The sequence below is a fragment of the Lingula anatina genome, chromosome 10, assembly GCF_051362555.1.
Source record: "Lingula anatina isolate TDL-2025a chromosome 10, LinAna3.0, whole genome shotgun sequence".
In the NCBI taxonomy this organism is placed as follows: Eukaryota; Metazoa; Brachiopoda; class Lingulata; order Lingulida; family Lingulidae; genus Lingula; species Lingula anatina.
This window is the reverse complement of record NC_141776.1, coordinates 19,309,455-19,336,053: the sequence shown is the minus strand read 5'-3', so window position 1 is coordinate 19,336,053 and position 26,599 is coordinate 19,309,455. Positions and strand designations below refer to the sequence as shown.

Below are 26,599 nucleotides of genomic sequence, written 5' to 3'. Positions count from 1 at the left end.
TTCTTTTTGGCATTTATTTTGCTTCTAAAAAGTTAACGGTTCTATTTCGTTGTACTTCCGCTTCATTAAAGTGAAGTTAGCTGAGCATTTATATTAGTTCATTAACCAACAGATAAGTACTGCCTAAACGTAATGCTGCATTGCCGTGAACAGATTTACAGTCAGGGTTTCTTTTTTTCTTTTCTTTTCATTTTTTTTTTTTTTTTTGGGGGGGGGGGGTAGTATTTGTAAAACTAATGACTTTCTACTCACGGTAAACTGTTTGATATCCCAAAATAACAGGACACACCGGCGTATCCAAGACCGAACGAAAACACCTTTTACGTTAGAAGCAGGCATAATATTTGCACAGCAATGTAAGGAACTTCGATATTTACCTGCGGGTGTTCTGTTCTTTCGTAAACTTTAGAGATAGTGTTCGCTATTAGCAGGATAAATATATAGTAGACACTGTGGATCAAATCAAGCGGAAAGAGCAGAGGGCAAAAAATTCGCGCACACGTCGCCTGGATATTTGAAGAGCAAAAGCTGAGATGTGTTTAGAGTGGGTGGGGGTGGGGGATAAGGGGGGGGGAGGCTGGAAGGATGTGGGGCCAATTGGGATTACGGCTGCAGAAGAGAAAATAGTGTACAATACCGGTGCCCCTGTCCAGGAGAGGTAGATTTTCTTTTTTCGTTTGAATGCAGCGTTAGCTGGTAACTCCCTTGCCCCATGTCTTTACGTCCACCTTTGCCTGCATTCTTGACCCCCTTCTTTAACCCCTGAAGACGCTCATCCTCGCGGTCAATGACAACCCTCTACCAGAGGTCAGCTTGTTGATGGTTTGCGCAAATATTTTCGATGGGCAGTACGAAATGTGCACCCAATTTCTAGCTAGAGAAATATCTGTTTAAAAATATAGTGACAACATCCTCTCTTTGACCTTCGTAAACGGCCAACCAGGACAGTGGGGTGTAAGTCACTTTTAAATGGGTGTAACGTCCAGAGATACACAGAACGCTTCATCTGTTGTTAAACTATTTAATTTATTCCTTATTTAAAAAGTATCGCAGTGTCTACAGTATTTTCTTAACCCCTGTATCTAAGGACAAGTCAGAGTCCTACCAACAAACGGACAGGCAAAGCGTCAACAAGAAGACGAAAAAGTGCGAAATATATCTATGTCGATATACTCAGACATTTTTGGATATTCCAAGAAAAAAACTGATCTTCTTTAAAGTCTGATGACACTCACAGAAATTTGAGGATACGCAGTCGATCCTCGCTGAAACATTAACCGTACAAGTCACGCGCTGTGCTTACGAACGCCTACCTACTCTTAAGGTGGAAGAGCGATCGCCGACCAAGATCAGGATTATAAAACGAGAATAAGACCACTGTAACACACCTTGTCTTACTCTATAGGGCACCCCGCAAGCCATGGGTGGAGTCAAATTGGGGAGTTTTCTCGCGGTATCCTTAGTTTTAATGACACTGACAGCCGCTCACGATGAATTACATGGAAATAGAAAAAAGAGTACGGTATGTTTTTTAATACTTTCTTTTTTCCCCATTTTATTGTACATAAAAGATAGTAAAAACTAGTACATAAAAGATAGTAAAAACTCGCTCAAAATCATTATTGATCATTGGCAGAACAACGGCAGTTTTTATTTAAGGTGTAGGTTTCTTTGAGGCGTCAGGGAAAAAGTTCTCGCGAGCCGGATTTGAACCAGCGACCTAAGGATATCTTATATATTTCCACTACAGTCCTCCGCTCTACCAACTGAGCTATCGCGAGATATAAATTCCTTATATGTGTATCCACATTACGGCCACAATTACATGAATCATTTAGAGTGCATGTAATTAAGCCTAATTAACATACTACTGTCATAAACGGCGTGAAACGCCAAGAGGTACGAGATGGTTATCTTCACGCGAGTCCATTTCATTACAGTCTCGTTATCATCAATTAAAGTAAAAGTAATTTATCCATGAAGTAATCAAGACTAAGAGCCGCCCCCCCCCCTCCGGTTGGTCCTGGGATTTCCTCATTATCTGTGATAAATTTGATAGACGTACTCTGCACTAAAGGGCAACTGAGTGATGGTGTTTTATAATTTGCACATATCGACTAAAGAATAATTTACTAGTTTTGATGATTATGTGATTTGATTTGATTTGATTTGAGCGAGAGTCGTCAAATTCTAGCTGCGGTTTTGATGGTGCGAAAAACACATAATCATTAAAGGTGGGGAAAGTAAATTAAAATACCAAAGAAAAACTCGCAGTTAACAAAGTGTTAAGAATTCTTCTGAGATACGTCTGTGAATATCTAGTGGAATATCCAATATATGACCCCATTTCCATAGATTAGATCGACCTACTTTAGGTCGACCTAACTCCCTGGGGGTTCACGCTAAATAGCTGTCAGCCGGGCGGACACGAAAGTTAATTACCCTCTAACAGCTTGTAGTAGGCGGGACGGACATTTAAGTCGGATTATCTGAAAGTAATCTAGTGAGACTCCCCGCGGGGATAGATCGATCTAAAATCTATGGGAATGGAGCCTATGACTTGTGGTAGAAGGCACTGTAGACGCGTTTTACTGTATTTTTTTTCTCCAGAGTGGAGACAGCACGCCATCTAATGGTGTAGGGACAGACTACCAGCCCGGCAGCCTACTGGCCAATATTCTGAAGTATGCAAGAGATGAGAACAGAGTTGAAAAACGAACACTACTTGACCGTAAGTACAATATTTTAACTAAATTGTGGGAGTGACGGTTTTAATTGAAAAAGATAATGCATAAAATATACAAGATACACGTACAGTATATACGCGGAATGCAGAACTACGCACAAGGCAACTTAAAGAGCGCGCACACGCATAAATCTGCACGGTCGCACGTGAAAGAAAGCAGGTACGCGTGCTTCTCAGACACAAGTGACAGTAGAATTATGTTTCAAGAATAATCAAATTGAATGACAATGACCAAAAATTATGGTGAAAAATGAAGACGTAGTTTATCTATTACTATATACTAACTTTTTTCGCCATTTTCACTTTACAGCCTTGTCCACGGATTATATTAACACAGTTATAAGGACGCTAGGTAGCAGACTGGCCACTGTGAACGCCTCTTTCGCCACGTTAAGAAGAGAGAGCGAGGTGCTGGCTCAGGACACTGCTGGTAAATACTTGTACAAGATTTCCTGGTAGTTATATATATATCATTTAACCCCCCCCCCCCACACCCCCGCCACAGGCCTGCTACATACATTCTACAAACATGACCAAAAAAAGCACCCGTTTTTAGAACAAAATTTTACCCCTTCTTCCTTAGCGAGTTCTTATAACTCTGGACTAGCACAAGACCATGGACATGCTGTGTGCTTTTGATAAAGCGAATGACCTTGAGGTGGCAAAAAGATGTGATCATCGGCTGCATTTTGTCAAAGGTTTCACTGCATGACGGAGCCTTTTTCTCTGCCCATAGATAAAACCATCACTATAGACAAAACAATGAACAATAACATAAATAGATACATGGGCGAATGATAAGTAAATTGATAGATAAATAAGCGCAGAAAGGAATAGCTTGTTTAAACTTTTATAATTAGGTATTCATTTCAGTCACATCAAATTTATTTCTATTTCTAGCACGTCTTCTTGGTGAACATTTCGTCAAACTGAACGATGATCTTCAACAGGTAAAAGATGTCGCTGATTTCATGACGTTGGACCTGTGGACCCTCTTGAGCAAGTTGATATGGGCCGGTAATATATATATATATATATATATATATATATATATATATATATATATATATATCTTCAGACATGTTCTATTTTATTTGGGTGAACATAATTGCAAGTTTTCACACGTGTGTACGTTTGCGTTTCTCTCTTTCTCTCTCTGTGTGTGTGTGTGTGTATGTGTGCGAGAGAGAGAGAGAGGGAGGGAGAGAGAGAGTGAAAGATAGATGGAGTGAAAATTTAGAGTTCAAAAGTGAAAACAGATTAAGAGATAGAGAGGGTGGAGAGATAGAATGAGATGGATTTGACAGAAGCAATATTATATACTAAGACTGCGATGAGTTCAGTAACGATCCATCAGTTTGCTAGGCAAAAGTGTCTCGCGAGCCGGATTTGAACCAGCGACCTAAGGATGCCCCTAAATATCCACTACAGTCCTCCGCTCTACCAACTGAGCTATCGCGAGATAGATATCAGTTAAAGTCTTAAATTGTCCTCTCGCCAATTACCCCCCCCCCCGTGCACTTAATTAAACCTAATTAACATAATGTATTCATAAGGAGCGCAGAATCCCGGATGGAGGTTGGTTAATATGTTGAAGACCCGATGTAAAGGCTATGTCTGTAAAACGTCTTTTAAGAGTATTATTTTTTTTTCAAATTAAATTCTGAATGGTTTAAGAAACATTTCGAAAAATGTATTCAAAAATGAAATAACTGCCACCCCCCCACCCCCCACTGTTTCATTCAGCGTTTCAGCGTCTAATGGAAACACATATTTATGTTTAAGTGAGGATAGAATATTTCTGCAAACGATGTAAATAGTATGAACGAGCTGAATAAAAAGGTTTTAGGTAACACAAATGTAAAATGACATAGGAAAACGTTGCTATGCTGTATACAAAATGTAAAAATTGGTGGATCCGAAACAGACTGATTCATTAGAAGTGAAATGAACACTAAATTCTCTTTCAAGGAGTCGGGTCGGGCTGGAGACGTTGTTCACAATTTGACCAAGCTGTCAAAAATTATGACCTCGAAGCAGACGATGTAAGTATTGTGTCGTGCAAGATGTAATTTAAATGAATATCAACAGGAAAATTCAGCTGATCATCTATATCATCCAGCACTCATATCTAACAACTACAGGTACGTAACATAGAAAAACAAGGGTCAACTGCTGAAAATATATTGTAATTATTTAAGTGCTTTAAACTTTGTATCATATTAGTGTCCACTCATAAAAATTCTGAAATTACAACACTCAAATCTTTGTCAGTCTCAGTCCATGCCCTTGTCCAACGGCTACAGGCGAAGCATTAGCAGAAAAAGTATGACATAATTTTATGTTTTATCACTGAATGAAATTTATGATATTGATAAAAATGAAAATGTTGTGCGTTCCCTAAAGAGATCAGTTGCACAGATTGATCAGGTTATTAGAGTTTGCGTGACAAATCTTGATAATGAATCACACCTGGATCTGGCATTTTTACCATTTTCTTTACAAAAGGATATCAAACCAATCTGAGTCCGTATTTTCAGTAGCGTCACTTGTCACTGTCTCTTGTTTCAGAGTGGCGACGTTGCCCGGGGTTTATCAGCGTCTCTACTGGCCGATCTTTCCTGTATGCACGGGAAAGTGACTTTGTTTAAGAACGCAGTCTTCAATACAACAAGCACCGTAGGTGAGCATCGATAAATCGGCCATTTAATAACCAGTTTTCAGGAAGCATGTCCCCGAAAATATGAGCACATATTTCCTCTATCCTACTGGTACATGACTGGTAGACCATGACCGGATAAACGTTGAACACTTTTCAGCATTTTTAATTATTTTTGTTTTGAATGAGGTCTCTGCTCTGAAGGAATTTGTAAATACCCAGTTAATAAACTGCAGTTAGAGAGCAAAGTAGGATGTCTTTCACTCAATAAAAAAGCATTGCTGAAATGATGACAGCAACCATTTCATATTACTCCACGTCTTATCTATTCAAATGTCACTTAAACAGCGGTAAAACAGCAGCGGCTTTGTTTCATCAGATATTGTCCCTTTATTCTTTAACAAATTCGTCTTTTGAAGATCTAGCAGATGAAGATTTAGTACAGAACGTTGCTATTATCGTGATGGACGTTTGTAGAATATTTTGGGTCGAACAAAACATCACCAGAGCAGTATACAACTTGGCACGTCAACTACGTCAACGTAAGTAGATCAACGAGGTTTATTAAATGTCAAAAGCTTAATATTTATTGTTATCATCAAGCAATGCATTTTACAAAATCTGAGAATTTCCTGGTTTCATCAAGCAAAACCTTTTTACAAAATATCAGGTTTTCTCGAATCTTCAAATACATGTGATGAAATACTTGTTTTTTTTTCTTTTCTTTCTTTCTTTATTATTTTACAGGAGAAAGCGAGATCCAGTCTTCAGATTCGTCGGATGATACCACGCGTGAACTGCTAGCGAGTCTCGTGAGTTTCAAAATCATTTTTTCACTGAGATAAGCTTTGCTAAGTGTACATTGAACAGGGAATTATTTTAAGGTAAACAAAAAAGACTGTTTGGTTTGCCTTGATTATTCAGGTCAGTCCCTTATATAAAAAATGTTCTTATTCATTCACTTTTGTAGCGCCAGTCCAGGACAAGGCCGAAGTCCACACAGCCGTTGAGAAAAGAAAGTGGAGAAATGCCCGTTAGTTCTACCACACGACGTAAAGTTATCCGTAAAAGAAACAGTAACGTAAACAATGAACGTAAGTTTTATTTAGAAAAATAAAATTATAATTGAAGATTAACGATTACCAATAGCATAATAGCATCGAGGCACATCAAGAATTCCCAGCAGCCACGTGATGCAATGAAAGCGTCATTTGACGTCATGGTGACAATATGACGTCATATGCCCCTTAGATAACGTCTTTGTAAACTCTTTTATACTTTATAATGACATCTTTTGAAGATGTTTGCAATTTATTTTCCATAGGTTCAGTTGCATCGAATACATTATTTTACATTTCAACTCCTAGAAAAAATTATCAAAGGTAGTTTTTTAAATACTTAAGACAATTAAACTATTTTCACACAAAGTTATACCCTACTTTAAATTAATTTTATTGAACCATTCTATTCCAGCCCTCAGAAGTCCTGCTATGGCTACGATGATGGCAGATCTAAAGCGTCAGGCCTTTAATCTGAAAGATTCCGTAGCCGCAAGAAAATGCGCAGCAGGAAAACTGGCCGAAGACGCTTCTTGTGATTATTGAATTATTTCTTTAGTGCTTTAGTTCAAAGATATTCAAGTAAAGGTTGAAAAAAATAGTTCAGTGGATTATCGGATGTTCAAGTGTATCGTTTAATTTGAAATTTTGTAAGTGTGAATTAATCGTGAGCAGCTGGCGCCGAGAAATCACAACTCTCCCACTCTCAATGGTAAAGAGCAATTTCATTTTATTGTTAATTGAAAAATAAAATGAGCAAGAGCCGACAAAAAGCAAAATTGTGCGTCACATTTGTAAGGTAAATCTCTCTGGAAAGATTTTCGTATTTACCCACTTTGTAGATGGAGAACTGCAAGACCACATCTATGAGTTTGAAGGCGACTTCAGATATACCGGTTACTGGTTAGTGTCACTATTGGGACAGGTGTGTCAAACATTGGACCGAATCATTGAGAAAGGTACGGACATATGTATTGTCATTTGATCCAGTAGAAATGTTTATATACGGCAGTAATCAAAAAGAACTTAATTTATATAAACCATAACAAAAGTGATATCGTCAGGTTATAGACGAATACGCATAATTTTATATCTTGTACAAATTCAAAGCAATGATATTTAGAAAAGGTTAGGTGGCATGTTTGTATAATCATTGTCCCGTGTATCAGGCTCTTTACTGTGGCTACATTTGTAGGTCAATGATGACACCAATGACGTAAATATACATTTAAAAATTTGACATTTTGTCCTTCTTTAGGGTTTAAGAAGAAACCAAGTGAATGCATAAGTTTTTCCTCATACGTGAATATTATTACTGAAGACGAAGGAGTAAGTAAAGTAAAATAATAGGCGCATGCCATTTCATCAGATATTTTCAAAACAAAGTACAATTGCAAGATGATTTTACTGCGGTCATCACGTGCAGTATTTATGTAAAGAGCACAATCAACAGGGGCGGATTTAGGCCGTCTTCTGATTCTTCCGGAAGACGGTCACATTTTCAAGTTTACATTGACGGATGTCTATTTTTTTCTGTCGGAAGACGGTCAAAAATGGAGGTTGGATCAAAAAAGATAATTTGGAAGACTCAGAAAATATCTCTGGATCCGCCCCTGATCAACGTACACCCCTTGTTGACATTCTTCTTTACATCAAGCTCAGTTTAACCTCTTCATGCCATTCTTATCAAGCTTCAATACTACTTCTTTTATCTTTCTCACTATGAAATCTGTTTCCACCAGGATCAGTTTAACGCTCAGTCACTGGTAACCAAACTGCTGAGTGATGTGACGTGTCTCCAGACACGACAGGAACAGTTGAAGAAGATCGTGGATATTACTGCTGAGAATATAGGTATTGGCTTCGCTCAGTTGACATATGAATATTCGCAGTAAATAAAGAATGAAGCTTAAGTTTTCTTCACTATTTTATTCTTGCACAAAATAATCTAAAGAATGATGATATCTTGATAGTTGCCGTACTATATTGGTATATCAGACACCACAGTTGTCTTGAAATAAATTGAATGGAATCAGTAATGCTAATTAGATAGAATCAAATTATTTGAAACAGCAGCTTATCAACAATGATATTTTCTGACAGGTGATGCTGTGATGGATTTTGTTCTGGTAAAGCACGTGTCATTGGCCGTGTTGCACGCCACGAGACTTAAACGAGACTTGCAGGTCATGACGTCAGCAGTAGACCAAATTCTTGGCCCCATACGCGAAGGTAAACCCACAAATATAACTCAGTATGCAAAATTGACACAGCTCGTCTAGTGAACAAAATTATTAGCATAGAACTGATAGTTATTTGACCTATGATTTATATTATCATGTTTTTTTCACAATTACCTTTTTTTAATATTTGATCTTATAATCTTAATTATTAAAAATAATTTTTATGATTTCAATGAACGAACGACTTCGGTATTGCAGCTGCAGTGAAACAGCCCGAGATTCCGAGTAGAGATGAAACGGCAAAAGAGGGCGCTGGCAACGGGATGGGACCAAGACGAGACGATTTCAAAAGAAAATTAGAAAAGTCTATGGAAGAGAATATTTTGAGGAACGAACTCATTCGTTTATTGCGTCTAAATGAGAATTAGAAATCGATCCGAACATAAAATCCACGCGTTGTCATGACTGTTGTAAACTTTGACAGAAAGCAAAAACTATTTATAGTTTTCCTATTCATCATGTCTGCGGTTAAAAAGTAGACACTCACGATTTTAAACAGAACAACTCTCTTTATCTGAGAGATTTTCGCCTTTTTTTTTGGATATAGATTCAATGCTCTTTCAATCGCCAGTGTTTTTATGTTCAATTGTGATTAAATTAAAAAACACTATTGGTAATGTATTTTTTCGACATTTTATATGTTTATAATTATAGTGTGATTTAACACTGAAGGTGGCACTATTGGACTTAAGTCTTATTTTCAAAACGCTCCTGTTGTTTTGGGTTTGTGTGCATGGTGTGTAAGATGGTGGTGGTGGGGAGTGGAGAGGGGGGGGGGGGGGCGACTGCTAATAATTAAGCTCCAATCACGTACTCCACAGACACAAGCGATTCCATTCTGGGTCCCTTAAAACAAAACAGTGCGTTCTGCTGAGACCTACAAAACCAGCACATATTGTATATTCCTCGTAAAAGGGAGTTGTTGGGTGTCGTGTACGAGAGAGCTCCTTGTGATACGGGATTCGGTTCCCATTGATTTATACAGGCGGGACCTGTCCTAGATTTTGATTTAATGACGTCGAGCTTACCAAATTCTGTGTGGATCTAACGGAGGGTGGACTTTTTATTACACGCACCCTTTGTTTCTTGACAGTAATTTGGTTCAACAAAAGCTTGCTTGACCTAAATAAATGGTAAAACTGAATATGTTAATACTTGCCGGGAAGTAATTTAATTTGATGTGAATTGACCATGAGAATGAACACGCACATTTTTTGCATTATTATATTATCTTGGTTTAAAACTGGGTGAAAACTGGTAGTTTTTTTTCTGCAATTTCTGTCTGGTAAATGATACTGCACCATTGGAAGAACAACAGAAATGAGGCTTAGTGCAGCATTGCGTATTATTGATATGAAAACATCACAGTTGATGATAATTCAAAAACTGAATCACAAAGAGACAACAGGTTTTAAACCTTTGATGACGTATTTCACTTAAAAAATCTTTAGAAAATATTTGATTATATATCAAATACATCTTTGAACTGTCCAGTAAACAGGCAACGGTTTGAAACTACAAATACAAAAAAAAAAGAATAAATAAATAAATTAATAAATAAAATAAATAAAAATAAATACCGTACATGGCAGAATTGTAACTATTTGTATAAACAAAATTGATTATTTTGATCATTCGTCAGGTACTGAGGCTGTCTCAGCTGGTAAAGTCAACAAATTCAGTTTCTTTGCTTCTTGCTCCAAGCCGTCAGCGGCGCTAGTGTAGCTGTATTTCCTCAAGCCGTCCAAGAGAGCCTCAACCGTGGCCTCTTTCCCTTTGTACTTTCTCCAGGCGCGTAGGGCTCTGAAGGCCTGCTCCTTTTGGCTCTCTGGATACGCCTTCTCTAACTCAGCCAAGAACCCTTCCACGAAATCAGCGTTTGTGACAGGCAGATCACGTGCTAATAACTTCCAGTGTTGGTTCACACAAAGGTTGTCAGCGACTGCTTCAAGAAGTCTGGTGAACTCGTCGTACTGGGAGACGGACTTGCGCGTCTTGGTGGCCTTGGTGATGGCTTCCATGATGGCCGGATTGTTCTCGGCGATCTCCCGACAGGTGGTGCCATCTTTCGATTTGATGCTGACTTCCGCTCCCGCCTCGACCAACATCTCCACGATATGCACGTGGCCGGTTTGTGCCGCTATGTGGACCGGTGTCTTCCCTTCCTTATCCTGCGCGTTCATGTTTGCTCTAGACTCCATCAGGGACTTCACCACATATTTGTGCCCGCTCTCCGCCGCTAGGTGGAGCGGTGTCTTCCCATTATAGGCCGCCTTGTCGACGTCCCCACCCAGGGACAGCAGGGCGTTTACTGTATCCAGGTGACCAAAATAAGCCGCGATGTGGAGCGGGATCCAGCCAAGATCCTTCTGAACGTTGACCCCGGCACCTCGTGATAAAAGCATCTTTGCTATGGAAGAGTGTCCCTTCTGGGCGGCCATGTAGAGACAACTGCTGCAGTCGCGTTTCTGTTGCATGTTCACGTAGGCACCGGCTTCCATTAGGGTCTCCACCACGGGTTTGTGGCCCCGCTCTACGGCCACGAAGAGACTGGTGGCGCCGCTGTTTTTGGGAAGGTTTACCTGGGAAGTGAGATTGATCCTGTTAGACAGTACTTGACTGCACCGGGAAAGACTATGACTAGTTAATATGACACAAGAATAATCATAAAATAAACCAAGGGATTTATTCGAATCAAAATTTACACTTTTAGATGCTTAGATCTATAGTTATCATTCATTATTTCTGGACATAATTCAGGTTCTCTGAGTAGTTGTGTCCAAGAGGATGCATGCTAGAGGTAAAATTTAAGAAAAGGGGGTTCAGACTATTGTCTTACCTGTGCTCCCTTCGCCATTAAGGCTTTCACGATATCCTTATGGCCTTCCTGTGCCGCCACAAACAACGGCGGCACACCATCCTTCGTCTGAAGATTCACATTGGCTCCCCCACTGACCAACGCTTCCACCATACCCTTGTACCCCTTGAAGCAGGCAATGTGGAGGCACGTGGAGCCAGACTCTCGCTGAGTATTCACATCGGCGCCGGCTGCTATGAGCATCTCCGCCGCTACTCGCTGGTTGCGCTCCGTCGCTGAATAGAGGGCGCTGGGTCCGTCCGTGTCGACGAAGAAGATGGCGGAATCTTGGGCGAACAGACCGTCGGGTCGCTTCTCCGGTGGTTTGGGAGGTTCTGTGTAGAGCGTGGCGAACAGGTTCCGCGCGTCTGGAGAGACGCCTGCTTGGATGAAAACCTGGAGAGATTGGACGGGTTGTCAGTTAGAGACTGAATGAGTATATTGTGGGATACATTGTGGGATACAGGAAGAACTTGACATGACTCAATTCCTGCACCTTTAAAAATTTTAGAATTTTTGAAGAATGAACAAGTTGCCTTAAAAAATACATGCACCATGCTTTGCTTGTGGAAATTATGAATAGCGTAATTGCTTCAGGGTATGCCAGGTCGACAGAACCAATTAGGTCCTGACAAAAGTTTTGTTTACAGATAACGTCATGATTGAGACATTAATAAAGACAAAAGATTCAGACTGTGAGAACTATATATAAAATCCTTACTTTGATAATATCCAGATATCCTTGGCTAGCTGCCAAGCCTAGAGGGCACCACTCATCCTTGTCATCTGTGCCAGGACGGCCCGCAATCGCAGCTATATGCGGCTGATACTGACTCACGAAATTCTTCACCTTTTCTGTGTCATGGTTGCGAACATATCGCAGCAGGTTTTTGCGTAGGGTGGGTAAGTCTGGGGTGCTCATCGTGAACTAAAAATACAACAGAGACTCAAATATGTACTTATATCACAGCAAACAAAATCGCAAATGAATAAAATCTGTAGTATTTAGCGCACCAACATGGCCCAGGTGAAACAAGTTTGAACATAGCCAGCTACATGTAGGTCTGAATATTCACTTACTGGGGACTTTCTTTAATATGATATGATATGAATAAACGGAATGTATGTCAGAATATATGACCTTCAATATCACATGAACCACATTTTTGTTGATAATTTTTGCATTGGAATCCTGGATCAAAATACTGTTGGTACAGTGGCAGTTTCTGTTCTTTAGTCTAAGAAAAAAAAGGTTTGACCCGGGACTAATTGAAAAAAAAAAATTTGAAATATGTTTTTTTAAGTCTTTGGGTAGCCCATATGATCATACTAAAAATCTAGGAAAATCCTAGTAGTGGAACAGTTTTATTTATTAGTCCTGGGTTAGGACATATTTTTCGCTCAGTTTACTAGTCTACTTCCAGGCTCTTATAGACCTTAATTCCATCACATTTACCGTTCATCACTATAACATAATCGATCAGAACAGCGAAAAATGAACCGTTACCCCACTACATTCATACTTAAATAGCAAGAAAATAGCAACTCAAAACACTTCTCGGTGTGTTTAAATACTCGTGCAAATATATTGTTGACGTAAGCGACCCTTAACGTGAAATTGCTCTCCGGCACATTACTGAGGCATAAAAGGCGTTGTTGGACGGTTAAATAGATTCGTGTTTAACTGTAGATTATATACATTGTTGTCTTCGCTAAATGTTTTCTGTCAACTGTAATAGGTTAGGCATTATTTGCGTCAGTAAGTTCCCTGCTATATCTAAGAGAGATTGATTTTTTACCACATGTATTTTAGGGAGGCGGTCGTGACACTGTAATGTAAATGTCACGGTTAAGGTTTTATATTGAAAAAGAGTAAAAAAAGATAAAAAGGTCGCTTTGTTAAGTCTCCCACGCAAATCAATACATTCAATTAAGGGAAAAAATACCACACAATGCCGTTGTAGCCAGGAGGTAGATGTCACTTTATATCCAATTAAATTTTCATTAAAATAACCAGTCAGTGTAAAAATGCTGTAAAAAGACGTAATTCAAATCTGTTGACTTTCCGCGTCCTTGATTAAGCCAAGCAGACGGCACTAAGCAACATGAATGGTATTTCTCTGCTTAACGTCTCACTTTGTGTAACATATCCACGGCACGTTTGCTACCAAAATTGATTTCGATACTCATACATGGAATTTGCCACAATTTGTACGCCTCTAGTTCTCTGGACTAATTCTGCACTTACTGAACGTAGAACACATCACTGAAAAAAAAAGAAAAAAAAAGAAAAAAAAAACACTCTGGACCTCAGTAGTTATGTTGTTTTCACCAGGTGATTATTTAAATTTGCATATGATTGTACATAATGGCTGTTGATGACGGGCCTATTATCCAGCAGTTATACTGTAGCTTGTTTTTACAGAGCTGATTATCTTGGGTTTTTTTTTTCATGTTCAAATCTCCCTTCAGGGCTGTCGAACTGAATTCAAGACTAAGCACCTTTTTGAAATGAAGCCTTTAAATTCTGATAAAATCTTTAAGCCTGGCTAAATCCTAGTTTTTCGTCAGACTTCAAAAAGTGATATCAAACACATGAACTAGAGACACGTGTCAACACCTTGTTTGTGTAGCGTCTAAAATGTGGCACACGCGCCCCGTGATAACACACACACTTCACGTGAAGGGGATCACGAAGAAAGGCAATTGAAAAAAAGTTTGGACATGGTGTTCAACGTGCTGAGTATATACATTCCTAACACCGTGAACAGAGCCGCTGTGCAGCTTCTCTTTTTCTGTTCAAAATATACATATATTCAGGCTGTATTTCTTGCTAACTTAAAAAACCTACCTACAGACGTGTAAGATTGGATATTTTATTATTGAAGAGACTTAAGTTTGTGATCATCGGGGCGGATAATAAATAATTTGGCTTGGGCTTGTAAACATATGGCGGGCTCTTAACCCGAAATCAATATGAACTAAATTTTCTGTGTTATCGCTAAATCTGCCCTCAACTGATCAGTACAGAATGAAAACATTTGTACGTCACTGGTTTTAACTCCACAAAGACTGCACAAGGTTTTAACACCACAAAGACTGCACAAGGTTTTAACACCACAAAGACTGCACAAGGTTTTAACACCACAAAGACTGCACAAGGTTTTAACACCACAAAGACTGCACAAGGTTTTAACACCACAAAGACTGCACAAGGTTTTAACTCCACAAAGACTGCACAAGGTTTTAACTCCACAAAGACTGCACAAGGTCTACCTGTGCACTTGACAACAATATGTGAGCTAAGGAATGAATAATAGACTGGTCGTAAACAGCGTTGTTATTGTAGCAGCCCATACAGCCTGCACTTGACGTAAGAAGGATTTAATTTTGTGGAAAATTCACTCTGCTGTCAAACTGATATCAGCTCTCTCTCCCTTTCTCTGCTGCACGAACAAGAGAATACAGTCACAGCTGTAATAATGACTCCCTTTACCAACTGCTGTACCAACTATTCCTCGCTGTGACTCTGCTTTTTGCAGTATGAACAAAACAACAGCGTTCTGTAAAGCGATTAACGTACATGAAGGTAGACAGCAATTTATTTTTCTAGTGCTTTTATAAAATATTTAACGTCACTAAATCTACAGTGCAGCTGTATTCCAAACTACATATACCAATGACTATAACACGACCCGTTATCCTGAATATGACTTTCTAGCCATCAGTGCGGTCCCTAATTTTGTGTATAACTATTTAACTATGGTTAAATTTACTTGATGGTTATAGAGATACTTAAAGATACTTGGTTTAGGCTAAGTTGTTAGTACGTTGAGCTACATGTGTGAGTCGAAGTAAATCTTAAATGTTATATTCCAGGTTTGCGTTTAATAATAATAATAATAATAATAATTTTCTTCTCTAGTGTATTCCATAATTTAGAGGCTCCAATCCGCCGGTGACACGCGACAGTTTGCCCTCATATAAACATTTCAAGTCTTTTTTCCTGCGGTATACTCTATGCTGATATTGCGTATACCCGTTCAAGGCTGACTTGGTGATTCAGACTTACTGTTCATTTTCACCTTGCCTGCCTGCGTGTACCGTCCTATCGACTCTTTGATGCTAAATCAATGTTTATCTGCACAATTAACTGTCTTGCTTTGAAAGATTTCAACAGAACAATATCTATTCCATTACCTGGACGTTGTTGGTGCTTTTTTCCTCCACTAAAATGTTTTACATTCAATTACAACCACATTGCATTCAATTGTGGATGAATCAAGACAAGGGGGACCCGACAGGATCGTTTCCTAAGCTGAATATAAACCGAATCAATACCTAAGCCCTGCCATACAATTGTTTGTCGTGTACCTAATAAATCTGATAACTTCACTGATATTTGTTTTGTCTTGTTGAACGATCAGCTTTTAGGCTTGATTTAGATGTCGGTCGATTAGAGGAAGGGGGTCGGTCTATTATTGTGCCTCTTACGCCATACTAAATAGAATTGATGGAATTCTGTTGATCCAAATGCATTGCCTTGGGGTAGATACATTTGAGAGCTTTTAAATGTTATTGTTTGTCTTCTCCTTACTTTTCTTCATATTGATGAATACATTTAGCCTGAAATGCCATGTTGTGTTGATGAAGTCAACTCCCACATAGAAATTGTCTCTTCATAGAACACGACGTACAGAAATGTGTTAGTATTCACCGTGTATTTCAGCGCCTGGATGTATTATACTGAGTATATGACAATCATAACTTCCTTAAAACAAAGAAGAAATAAATAATAAGAACAGAAATAAACAAGACCAGGCCAGGTAGTGATGATGATGAATACAAGCTTCCTGTGATGCCACGTGTGTATGTAATTGGGCACAATACCAGTATGTTCACGTGTGTAATTGATATATTGTAGTAAAGCTGGGAGCACCTGTTATAATGTCATTATTATATACCTATGACAGTCGTGGAACACCTCTGACAGGTAGTTTCAGTAAGAAGAAGAAGAAGAAGAAGAAGAGAGAGAGAGAGGGGGTTGAAGGAGAAAAAAATGGAAGAGAGAGATGATTGTCATATACAATGTACGTACCCTTAACACAGTCTTTTTCAAATAAATCCCAAAATATCATATGTACATTTTCTACATCACACAGAAAGAACTAGTCCTACCCAATTATACAGACATTGTCACGCACTGCTAGGTAATAACGTCTCTAACTCAACCCTCACACCTCACCTGTTACTTTACCTGAGTCCTGTTGACGGCAATGGCGTATTGTACACTGTATATCCCCACCGGCAATTTATACAATTTATACAGCAGTAAATCCCCAAACCCGTCCTGTTAAAGTCACTTCTCCACCGTGTATGAAGTACACCAAAAGCTCTTGCCTCAGTTTCCGTCCTCTTGCACTGGCATAACTTCGATTTTCAAAGACTTAGAGTTTATTAAAGCCAAGTAGTGTACCGTAACCAAGGGCCCTTAACCAGACGAGAATCAACCCACTGGGCGTTCTGTTATACACTAACTTGGCCTCTCAGTTCTCATAAACAACGCCAGCACATGAATACGGTTTTAATGGCACACAGATATCCATGACTCGGGTCCTTGTGCCTGAATGCGTTCTTATAAAGGGCTCAGTTAGAGGATTAACAACAGGTGTGACTTAAGTATCGATCGAACGCTAATCACAGCCTTATTGAAAACCCCCTGGTTTTCTCTGGCCATAGTGAATTGGAGAAAATAGAGGGAAAAGCGCAGTAAATTCAACTCTTAACTATTGTGGCGGTCAAGCGGAAAAGAAAACGTTTTCAGTGGGTTCTCTGGGGTAAAGAATCGTGAAACGACAACACGGGGACTAGAAAGGGGGCATTCTATACACACGCGGTATTAGATTCTTCTGTACACCTGTTTTCACCTAATGTTTGCCTTTGGGGAAGACTGCACATGATGTAATGTTTAAAGATGGTAAAATAATACTAAATGAGAAAAAGACTTGTTTTTTAAAGTAATTCAAGTGACGTAAACAAGTTCGCGTGCAGAAGTTCCATTGAAAAGAATGCGATCTCTTTAAAGTGGTCCACTGATCCCTTAGTTGGAGTTTTTATAATAATTTCCATCGATAGATTTTCTGCTTGGTGGTTCTTTTAATTTTGTTCAGCCCATCAAAGCCATAATCGCGGGTGTCAATGAGTGAATTAAAGTAACGAGTTCACTTATTATGTCCTCCGAATGGAGCAGTTAACCATGATTCTGCAGATTATGTTTCATTTGATGCAATATAAACAAAAAACTAACAAAAACCAAGTTTATTTTGTTAAGTGTCTTTCAATGTGTCCCGGTTACACGGTGCAACATGTTTATTTAGACATGGCAGTAAATACAAAGTCTACTCTACTTGAAAAAGGGTTATTCTATTATAATATTATTCATTATCTTTTTGTTCTTTTTTTTTGCCAATTCGGTCTACCAGAACGAGAAGTATTTTTCAACATTTGCAAGAAAATATAGGAGTAAACAGAGGGAGACAGAAATATAATTAAAATAAAGAAACAAATAAACGAACGAATGTTGTGAAACTTATTCAGAAAAAAAGAGATGCAGATCTTTCTGTACTACACTGTGAGCTGTGGCGTGGATTACGTTATAGTAAGGGTGCTCATGATTATATGATGGGCCGGAGAGGAGAAAATGCTTGTCGATTTATTGTTATGGTTAGCAGGACAAAAGTTCTGCCGTGTTTGACATTGTCTTGCAAGAGAAAATCTAATAAAGTGGAATGTATCGATATTTTTTTGAGTCAACAAACATGTTAATTAATGTCGAACATTAGAACTGTCCATCATTATTCAATATGATGTTTTTGAAAATGCTGAAAAGTAAAGTTTGTTATCGCAGCAAAATCTAGCTATCAAAACGAGGCTGGACATGACATTTTCATGGGTGCAATGTACTTTTTTCCCCAAAGTTTCTGAGCAATATCCGTATCAGTTACACTAATACATTAAATGATTCAACCGTTAGTTTGCAAGTTACCTTGTAAACTGTCGAAATGGGGGGGGGGGGGGGGTGTTAAGGCATTGCTTTTTTTTCTGGTGCACTGTGCACAACGCCAACCGTGCACGGTGCGGTCTTTATATATTAAGACAAATGTCACAGGCCCAGTCCCAATCCAGGTATATTCTAAATCCACTAATCTCAATATGGCATAATGCGTTAATTGTTAAAAGCAGCACAGCTTTATACATTAAGTAATTTACAGGATTAGTGGATTTAGAATAAACCTGGATTGGGACTGGGCCTGTGACATTTTATATGTGAATTAGACTCCTTAGTATTCTGTAGTTTTGATAAAGGGGTATGTGACGTGCCGTATCACAACCAAAAAGACCAATCAGATTGTGGAAAACAATGTTCTGTGTTTATTTTTTTATTTTGAACTTTATTTAAGAGGGTAACAAGTGAAGCGTAAGCTTATCTTCCACATGGCCCTCTGTTACCAGTCATATAACAGTACTGGATTTGTTCCCTACTTCAACCTTTATATGCTGAGTGTTAAGCAAGGAACCAGTAGGTACCTGCATGACCCGGCAGGGGAGTGAACCCACGACCTAATGCACAGGAGGCCAGCACTCTACCATTTTTTAAAACCATCTGGTCAGTGTTCCTATATCGTCCTGCATCGAATTAATAATTTGTTCGTCAAGGTTACAAGTAACGGGTCCCATTTATCTAACCCAGTCGCAATCTTGGACATATTCAAGGGCAGTGTTTTCACCCAAAATTTATATTCCACCTCTGACAAATAAAAGCTATGGAAATCGGTATTGGGTTACAATTGCTCGTGTCCAAGACAGGGTTCCCATAAACCTATCGTACTAGCTGGATCGATCTAAGTCCGAGAGGATTCTAACTAGATTGCATTCAGTTTAAACGACTTTAATGTCACGCCCACTGAAGCTGCTAGGGGGTAATCGCACACGCTAACAGTGAATGCACTTTATCGAGAATCCCCTCGGAGTTAGAGCGATCCTGCTAGTACGACAGGGTTATGGGAATGGTCCCCTAATTGAACCAACATCGATGAAATTGCGCAGTTAATATCTTTTTTGCAATATCAAACAGACAGAAATACAACTGCAGGTACTTTTTGTCAAAATTGCTTTGAACTTTTTTTTGAAAAAAGCCATTTTATTACTCATTTCAGGGCGATTTTGTTCTACTGCACATGCTGGTGTGATTACCACCAGCAGGCATCGAGCGTTTTGCAAAAAGCACACTTTACCATCCCACTGAATATAAATATAGGCAAACCTCTCGCTCGTTGTTTGTTGTAAGATTCGACGTTGATCTGAACACCAGAAACACTGTATTCAACAGGCTGTCGCATATTCAGGTAAGAAAATTATTTGAAACGTTTGATGATGCACAAGAAAGACGTGAAGGTAGAGTTTATGCTACGGAGTTAATAATAGTTTTCTATTTATGAAACTGTACTGATATAAATATAGATAGATTCATAATTTATTTCCTATTTCAGCAGCTCATTGCTGTCAAAAATGATCCATATTGTTGCACACTGATGCAATTTCAAATAGGTAGTCTTATACGAAAGAAGACTAATTATTAGAAAGTGTATGGACTATAGATAGATATCAGGAATGGTCGAATTGTTTGTTATCTCTTTTTGCAGTGAATAGTTTAGTGTAATGTGCACCTTAAATCCACTAAAATCAAAAGAAAGAAAAGTCATTTTTGAGAATTTTGTGATGTCCTATTGTAGTGTTGTAATTCACCTGTATATCGTCGTTTTAGTAATTTTGCTGCTGGCTTGATGATAGAGAAAATACCGAAACCGAAAATAAAGTTATTTTCTCCCCAACATACCGATGCGGCGTCAACTTACTAGGCCTATATATAATGGTCTTTGAAAAGTATAAGTTATCTCTTTCTTTAAAATATTAATTGTTCCATTATTTCTTGTTCGTTTATTTTCCTCAGTTCTTTGAAAAACTTTGCATATATCTTTAATTTTCTTCTGTCCTTTTGCTTTTAAATTTTTATCCAATCATAATTTTTCTTTCTTTTCCTTCTCCATTATGTCGCGAGAACAGATAAGTTTTTTGTTCACACTAAACTTTTTCAAACAGTTTTCGATTGACTTTACATTTTATTGGCTTTTTGGTAAGAAAGAGAGGTTTCTTTCTAAAATCAGCTTGATAGGATTTTTTTAAAATGAATTTTGGTGATGTTCTTCCCATAATTAAGTAATAAAGCACACCCTTTTATTTCAGACTTGTTGCAAGAATTAAGGCAGCTTTCTTTCGAAAATAGGCATGGTCGGATTAATTTACGAAAAACATGTTTTTGCGCGTGCGTTGTTGGCATTCGCCCTACAAGAGAAAGAATGTATTTTTAGTCAATTTCAAGTTTGCTGTGTGATTTTCTTTTTGATATAAAAGCAAGTAAGATAGACTGATTTCCACAAAAAGTTTGCCACATTCTATCCCAGCAAAATAATATCATGAGAATAATACAAGGACAATGTTTATTTAACTAAAAAGGTTATGGTTATGTCAAAACACGTGCCATGTTTGCTGGGATGGTGTTTTGCAGTTGTGTTGTTCTGTAGTTAACACTGGGCCATGTAGAGAGTTGTTTGTTGTTGTTGTTGTTGCAATTGTAAAAACAATTAAATCTTATTTCAATTTAAGTAACCCTTTATTGTCATATGACGTGCTGTTACATTTGTGTCTATTATAGGCTGTTTGGAATTCTCACCCAGCCACTTTTTTTTTTACTTTTTAAAGAAATGGATTCATTATGCTATGTCTAAAAGTTGAGGGGGGTTATCTCTTTCTCTCAATGTATACGTTTCATTTTAGTAAAGAGTAAAGTCTAGTAAAGAGATTTATTGAGAGAGAGAGAAATGGAAATATATGTGGTTTTCTGTTCTTTCAGACATGGGTTCCCTAGTAAAACTGCTGATTGCGGCTTGTGTGATAGCTGTTGTTCTCCAAGAAACCAGGGCAGGAATTGTAACCAAAAGACAAGACTCGGGTGACCAGAGCAATCAGAGTATGGATGAAACCTTCAAATCCATTGACACCGACGGGTAAGTCAGGTGAACGTATTGACCCAAGAACATGCATTTTAATCCTTGTAGCATTGCCGCATCGGATGTAACTCGAGATCCGCTGATGATATTGCGTCATTTTATAAAAGTAATAATAATAGTAAGTCTACTAACAGGGTCGGATTCAGAGATAGTTTTGGCAGTTTTCCAAACTAACTTTGTTGATCCATCCTCCATTTTTGACCGGCTTCCGACAGAAAAAATAGATACCTATCAATGTAAACTTGAAAAGACGGCCTTAATCCGCTCCTGACTAATACATGGCTACCAAAAGCTTGAAGTTGTACATAAACTGGATTAGAATAAAAATTACAAATGAAAATTTTTACGTAAAATAAAGGATATACAATAAGAATAAAATGAGTTTATAAATAAATTTTATTCAAAGCTCGCAATGCAACACGACATTGATGGTGTATTCTTTTATTATAAAAATATCCACGGTTTAAAACGTTAAAAGAATTGAACAAATAATTTGGTACTTCCGTCTTAGGGCATTGAGTCTACTATTTGGTCTACGTTTTGATACAATCTTGTAACAGATAGTTGCCGTTTAATACCCCTAGACAACAACATGATAATGCAAAAACAGGTATTCAGTTTCAGGCAAAAAAAAAAAAAAAAAAAAAAAAAAAAAAAAAATGGAGAAACGAATCCTAGCAAATAGGAAATAGAGCTGCTCACTTTCTGCCTACATATATTCATACCGCTGATGTCAATTTTCTGAGCAAATTGATCATCTTATGAATCTTTTTTGTCACTCACAACTATTCTAATTCGAAATCTCGAGTAACAAGCTAGTCAGCGATCAGGTTTTGTGTAGAAATTAAATTGAAATATCAAATTTTACGTTCCAGAGACGGGTTCATTAGCCAGGAAGAGTTCGACGCTGCCACTGGCGGGGAAGAAGCTGTCGAAGACCAGTTTGAGTCCATGGACATGGACAATGATGGCAAGATAGACAGTGAAGAATTTGACCCCGAGATGAATCCCCCAGAACAGAATGAGGCTTAAAACACATGTTCACGGCCCTTGAACTTTCTTCCACCGGTCCATCCTTTCAGTGGCAAGTCTTTTCTCTCAGACTTTGTTTAATAAAAACAATACACCTATATGAACTGTGGTGGGCATCATTTTCTTGATTTTGTCAAGATTCTGTTAGTCGTCTTATATACACCTCCTTCACAATATTGCTTTGACGAATAAAAGGGTTCTACAAATCGCAGTTCTGACTTTCCAGTTTTAAAATTCTCAGCTCACGATTTGTGAGAATGGACCTTATTGAGATTCCGAGTATAAAAAAAAGATGTAACAGAAATGCTTCAAAATGCTTTAAAATGCTTAAAGAACAAAGTAATGCATAATACATATCCCCTTCCCCGAAAACTTACGTTCATTTCGTTAGAAAGTTGGTCTATTTGACAGGTTTTAACTAGATTTACTGTTTGTTTAGGGATGTATACCAAATACCTCCACATCTTTTAAAGTATGTGTTTCTGCCCACAAAAGTACAACTCAACTAATTTAAAGGTACTGCGAATATAAAATAGGTTCGTTAACCATCTATAGACCCGCTCTAAATATCTACACAATAAACCAAATATCTATCAAACTTCACAAGTGATATTTGCAAGTCTCCATGGCAACAGTGACTGAGTAACTAGAAACTTAAAAAAAATAAAAAATAAAAACGCTTTCCAGCTCCTAGTGCTCCAAGGTGTGTAAACCTAGGAGGGTAAGGAACGTTTTGACATTTACAGGGTGTTTAAAAGATCTACCTGTCATTATGTGCCTCTAAAATCTGTATGACCTGCTATTGCTCTAATTAATGCACATAATCCCAAATATGAATTTTGGTGCGAAAATCCTCTTTTGGATACCTTGAAAGAGAGAGATAAAAGAAGCGTGAAGAAATTACTAAAAGAGATAAATTTATAAACAAACATTTTATCATCACCATTCCTTAAAATGAATCTGGTGTCTCTTCTCCTAATGCCGCTGAACTAAGTTATGCGTACCCTACCAACTGTAATACGTCGGCGCAAATACTATCAATAGTTTGCTTAACTTCGGGATTGATTTTGGTCTTCCAGGCATGCGCAGTAGCGTTAGAATCTGTTCGGACAGTCCCGTAAGCACCGTCAGCTTTACTTCCATTTGCCAGTCGCATAAATGTCTGCTTGATATCTTCTGTTATACTGAGGGAAAGAACTTTGTAAACGTATGATATCATTTTCAATGGATTTTCTGCCACATCTTCGTACCGTATTTCAAAGAAACGCCCTGGGTAGCGTTTTTGAATTCGACGTCCGTTGACAAGATTGTTTTTCATACGTTCACATAAGTCTAGTGCGGCGCGCTTTGCTCCAACACTTCTGAAAGCCCCCGTAGTAAGACCAGACGACAAGGCGCCTCGTGGATCCCTCAACAAATGAATGACGCGGATTCCTGGGTTAGTTTGTAAAAAATTCTCAGCAATATTTATATCATTTAGACGTACGCATTTAATGGCTTTCACCGTTGCTTTTTCGCAAATGTCTTTGTAAATTGCCAAACACGGGGATGAGGCATTTTTCACTGTGTTTATTTTAGTGCAGTGTGTAAAACTCCTCACGTGCATCATGCGGTCCTTGTTGATATACATCCGACTCCATAGTACAGACAAAGGGATCCGTGACGTATCACAATCAAATAGACCAATCAAACTGTGAAAAAATATTCTCTGCGTTCCTACATCGTCTGCACTCATCTTTGTTCCATTCAAGAAAGCAATGTCACTGGCTTTAGGCTGTTGCGCGTTTATTATGTTGAACAATGGTTCAAATATGTATAAAGCATTTGGATTTCGGTTGAACATTTCACCAATAAATGACGACCCTGATCGATAATAGCCAAAAATGAGTACTCCAGTGGTCGGAGACGCCGTGGGCCTACTGACAGCAGACACAGTGGTTGCCTCGCTGGCAAGTGTCATTGAGGTTTTGACAGGCAATGACGGTTTTATGCTGGTCATTTTAGGAAAAAATTCCAAAGAATCAGATACTTTTATCTCGACAGGGGGCGACTCAGTCACAGATTCTGGACCACGTGTGACTTCCACTGTTGCAGGTGGCGTCGATACACGGCGATACATGTTGGTCCATCTAAGAATCGTTGGCACATTGGTAAAAGAGATGACGTCCACTGAAAACATTAATATGGTGTCATATATATTAAACAATCCATGATTCTGTATCGGTGCTGATTGAGGTAGGCAGGAAACTAGGTCATCGTGTGTACAAATCTGTGCTGAGAGAGACAGAGAGAGTTTCAAGGCTGAGTTCAGCATTTAAATTGATAAAACATGATATCAGTCTATAATATAAAACACATTACCTTCCCAGTACACAGACACATACACCAGCAACAAGCCTGTATACAGCCCAGTAAACCAAGTCACACACGTCATAAGTTTTGCCATCGTGGCAAAGATGTGGCCAGATATTTTGGCTTTTGCTCTCTTACACATAAACTTGCGATCTTATCTAACTTCCTTGAAAATTGATGAGTCTTTTTCCCTTGACTTAAGATTTCTATCTTGGCTTCCCAAATGCTATGTATTTATCTGCTGCCTTGACTCAAACTTTTGACCACAATTGCCAGTAGAAATCTGAATAATTCATCTGTTAATACTGGGTTGGAAAAACCAAACAATCACATTCATCTGTTAATACTGGGTTGGAAATATCAAACAATCACAAGACATCCTCACAGTGATATTATAGATAGAAAGCGGGGATTGTCGAAAATTGTTTGTTGTCGTTTTTTGCTGTGAACAGTTCAGAATAATGTGCACATAAAATCCACTAATATCAGAAGGAAGAAAAGTCATTGAGAAAATTTTATAATGTCCTTTTGTAGTGATGTCATCAAGCTTTATACTGTTGTTTTGATCACTTTGATAGCTGTCTTAGTATTAGAGAAAATACCAAAACCGAAAAAGGTATTTTCTTCCTACAATACAGATATAGCGTCACCTTGCTTCATTTAATAGGATCTTCGAAAAGTATACTTTAGGTCTTTGTTAAAAGCTTTGTATTGTTCCATTATTTTTATATTCATTTATTTTCCTCATTTCCCCACTTGAGCTCAGTGTTATTAAATCTTCTGCCTATATAATATTTTTGCTTTCTTATGTCCTTTTGATTATTAATTTTATATTTCTTCAGTCTTTCATTTCCTTTTTTTCATCATTCTGCAACAAGAGCAGCTCAGTTTTTTGTCCACAATAAACATTCCAAAATGAATTTTTATTTGGCTTTACATTTTAAATGATCTTTTTTTTGTAAAAAAAAAAAAAACAGCTTCCTTCCTAAAATCAGCGACCATATATGCATGCATGTTATTGTAACATTGCCGCACCGAATGTAACTCGAACTTTGCTGCTGATATTGTGTCATTTTAATCACAACCTGTTAGACTTGCAACATATGACTCTGCTGGTGTAATTATTTTATCATAAAAAATACCCAGAGCTTATATCGTTATTGGATTGGAACAAATATTTAGGGCCATCTGTTCCCAAGACATTCATAAGGGGCGGATTTAGGCCGTCTTCTGGGTCTTCCGGAAGACGGTCAGATTTTCAAGATAATATTGATGGGTATCTATTTTTTTCTGTCGGAAGACTGTGGAAAATGGAGGATGAATCAACAAAGATAATTTGGAAGACTGTCAGAAAATATTTCTGGATCCGCCCCTGTTCATGGGATATTACTGGTACCGAGTCTACTATTGGGATCACGTATTGATTGATTGCTGTAGCTGTGGTTTACTTCTCTAAATTATAACACAATATTGCGATAACAGGTATTCAGTTTCACTATAAAGTGTCAGTTATGCCTACGATAGA

General features: G+C 38.2%; 4 protein-coding genes and 2 non-coding genes across 10 annotated transcripts; 2 read left to right on the top strand and 4 right to left on the bottom strand.

Annotated features, from left to right (window-relative positions):
* Positions 1–1,027: 1,027 nt before the first annotated feature.
* On the top strand, positions 1,028–9,327 carry LOC112041928 (uncharacterized). 3 transcript variants are annotated; one of them, XM_086996920.1, is made up of 15 exons: positions 1,028–1,517; positions 2,611–2,731; positions 3,057–3,176; positions 3,647–3,763; positions 4,718–4,791; positions 5,312–5,429; positions 5,825–5,947; positions 6,153–6,217; positions 6,376–6,499; positions 6,879–6,998; positions 7,306–7,422; positions 7,722–7,792; positions 8,206–8,317; positions 8,567–8,695; positions 8,905–9,327. In XM_086996920.1, the coding sequence occupies exons 1-15, from the start codon at positions 1,491–1,493 to the stop codon at positions 9,072–9,074; spliced, it is 1,608 nt and encodes a 535-aa protein (XP_086853046.1). In that variant the 5' UTR covers positions 1,028–1,490; the 3' UTR covers positions 9,075–9,327. The 3 variants fall into 3 exon arrangements, with proteins under 3 accessions (XP_086853046.1, XP_086853045.1, XP_086853044.1); XM_086996919.1 differs by having other exon boundaries at positions 1,029–1,522; positions 5,318–5,429; XM_086996918.1 differs by having other exon boundaries at positions 1,029–1,522.
* On the bottom strand, positions 1,693–1,781 carry Trnay-gua (transfer RNA tyrosine (anticodon GUA)). Its single transcript is given in 2 exon segments — positions 1,693–1,728; positions 1,745–1,781. It is a non-coding gene; the product is annotated as a tRNA-Tyr (tRNA).
* On the bottom strand, positions 4,121–4,208 carry Trnay-gua (transfer RNA tyrosine (anticodon GUA)). Its single transcript is given in 2 exon segments — positions 4,121–4,156; positions 4,172–4,208. It is a non-coding gene; the product is annotated as a tRNA-Tyr (tRNA).
* A 706-nt stretch (positions 9,328–10,033) lies between the features above and the next one.
* Positions 10,034–17,076, bottom strand: LOC106179832 (uncharacterized). 3 transcript variants are annotated; one of them, XM_086997597.1, is made up of 4 exons: positions 16,809–17,076; positions 12,285–12,491; positions 11,546–11,959; positions 10,034–11,288 (listed from the first exon to the last, which is right to left on the bottom strand). In XM_086997597.1, the coding sequence occupies exons 2-4, from the start codon at positions 12,483–12,485 to the stop codon at positions 10,338–10,340; spliced, it is 1,566 nt and encodes a 521-aa protein (XP_086853723.1). In that variant the 5' UTR covers positions 12,486–12,491; positions 16,809–17,076; the 3' UTR covers positions 10,034–10,337. The 3 variants fall into 3 exon arrangements, with proteins under 3 accessions (XP_086853723.1, XP_023933306.1, XP_086853724.1); XM_024077538.2 differs by having other exon boundaries at positions 16,821–17,076; XM_086997598.1 differs by lacking the exon at positions 16,809–17,076 and adding an exon at positions 15,764–16,637.
* Positions 14,998–22,933, top strand: LOC106179824 (uncharacterized). The gene is made up of 4 exons (XM_013563607.2): positions 14,998–15,152; positions 19,780–19,968; positions 21,534–21,687; positions 22,566–22,933. Exons 3-4 carry the CDS (start codon positions 21,536–21,538, stop codon positions 22,720–22,722), a joined length of 309 nt encoding a protein of 102 aa, XP_013419061.2. The 5' UTR covers positions 14,998–15,152; positions 19,780–19,968; positions 21,534–21,535; the 3' UTR covers positions 22,723–22,933.
* An 8-nt stretch (positions 22,934–22,941) lies between these two features.
* Positions 22,942–25,595, bottom strand: LOC147759729 (carbohydrate sulfotransferase 1-like). Its single transcript, XM_086997599.1, has 2 exons — positions 25,084–25,595; positions 22,942–24,891 (listed from the first exon to the last, which is right to left on the bottom strand). Exons 1-2 carry the CDS (start codon positions 25,214–25,216, stop codon positions 23,717–23,719), a joined length of 1,308 nt encoding a protein of 435 aa, XP_086853725.1. The 5' UTR covers positions 25,217–25,595; the 3' UTR covers positions 22,942–23,716.
* Positions 25,596–26,599: the final 1,004 nt, after the last annotated feature.

Coding starts and splice junctions, on each gene's coding strand:
- LOC147759729 (XM_086997599.1), bottom strand. CDS start 25,216: ATGTGTAAGAGAGCAAAAGCCAAAATATCTGGCCACATCTTTGCCACG. Junction 24,892..25,083: donor TGTGTCTGTGTACTGGGAAG/GTAATGTGTTTT, acceptor TAATGTTTTCAG/TGGACGTCATCTCTTTTACC.
- LOC106179824 (XM_013563607.2), top strand. CDS start 21,536: ATGGGTTCCCTAGTAAAACTGCTGATTGCGGCTTGTGTGATAGCTGTT. Junction 21,688..22,565: donor AAATCCATTGACACCGACGG/GTAAGTCAGGTG, acceptor TTTACGTTCCAG/AGACGGGTTCATTAGCCAGG.
- LOC112041928 (XM_086996918.1), top strand. CDS start 1,421: ATGGGTGGAGTCAAATTGGGGAGTTTTCTCGCGGTATCCTTAGTTTTA. Junction 4,792..5,311: donor ATGACCTCGAAGCAGACGAT/GTAAGTATTGTG, acceptor CACTGTCTCTTG/TTTCAGAGTGGCGACGTTGC. Junction 5,430..5,824: donor CAATACAACAAGCACCGTAG/GTGAGCATCGAT, acceptor CGTCTTTTGAAG/ATCTAGCAGATGAAGATTTA.
- LOC106179832 (XM_086997597.1), bottom strand. CDS start 12,485: ATGAGCACCCCAGACTTACCCACCCTACGCAAAAACCTGCTGCGATAT. Junction 11,960..12,284: donor GATATCTGGATATTATCAAA/GTAAGGATTTTA, acceptor CAATCTCTCCAG/GTTTTCATCCAAGCAGGCGT. Junction 11,289..11,545: donor TAATGGCGAAGGGAGCACAG/GTAAGACAATAG, acceptor CTCACTTCCCAG/GTAAACCTTCCCAAAAACAG.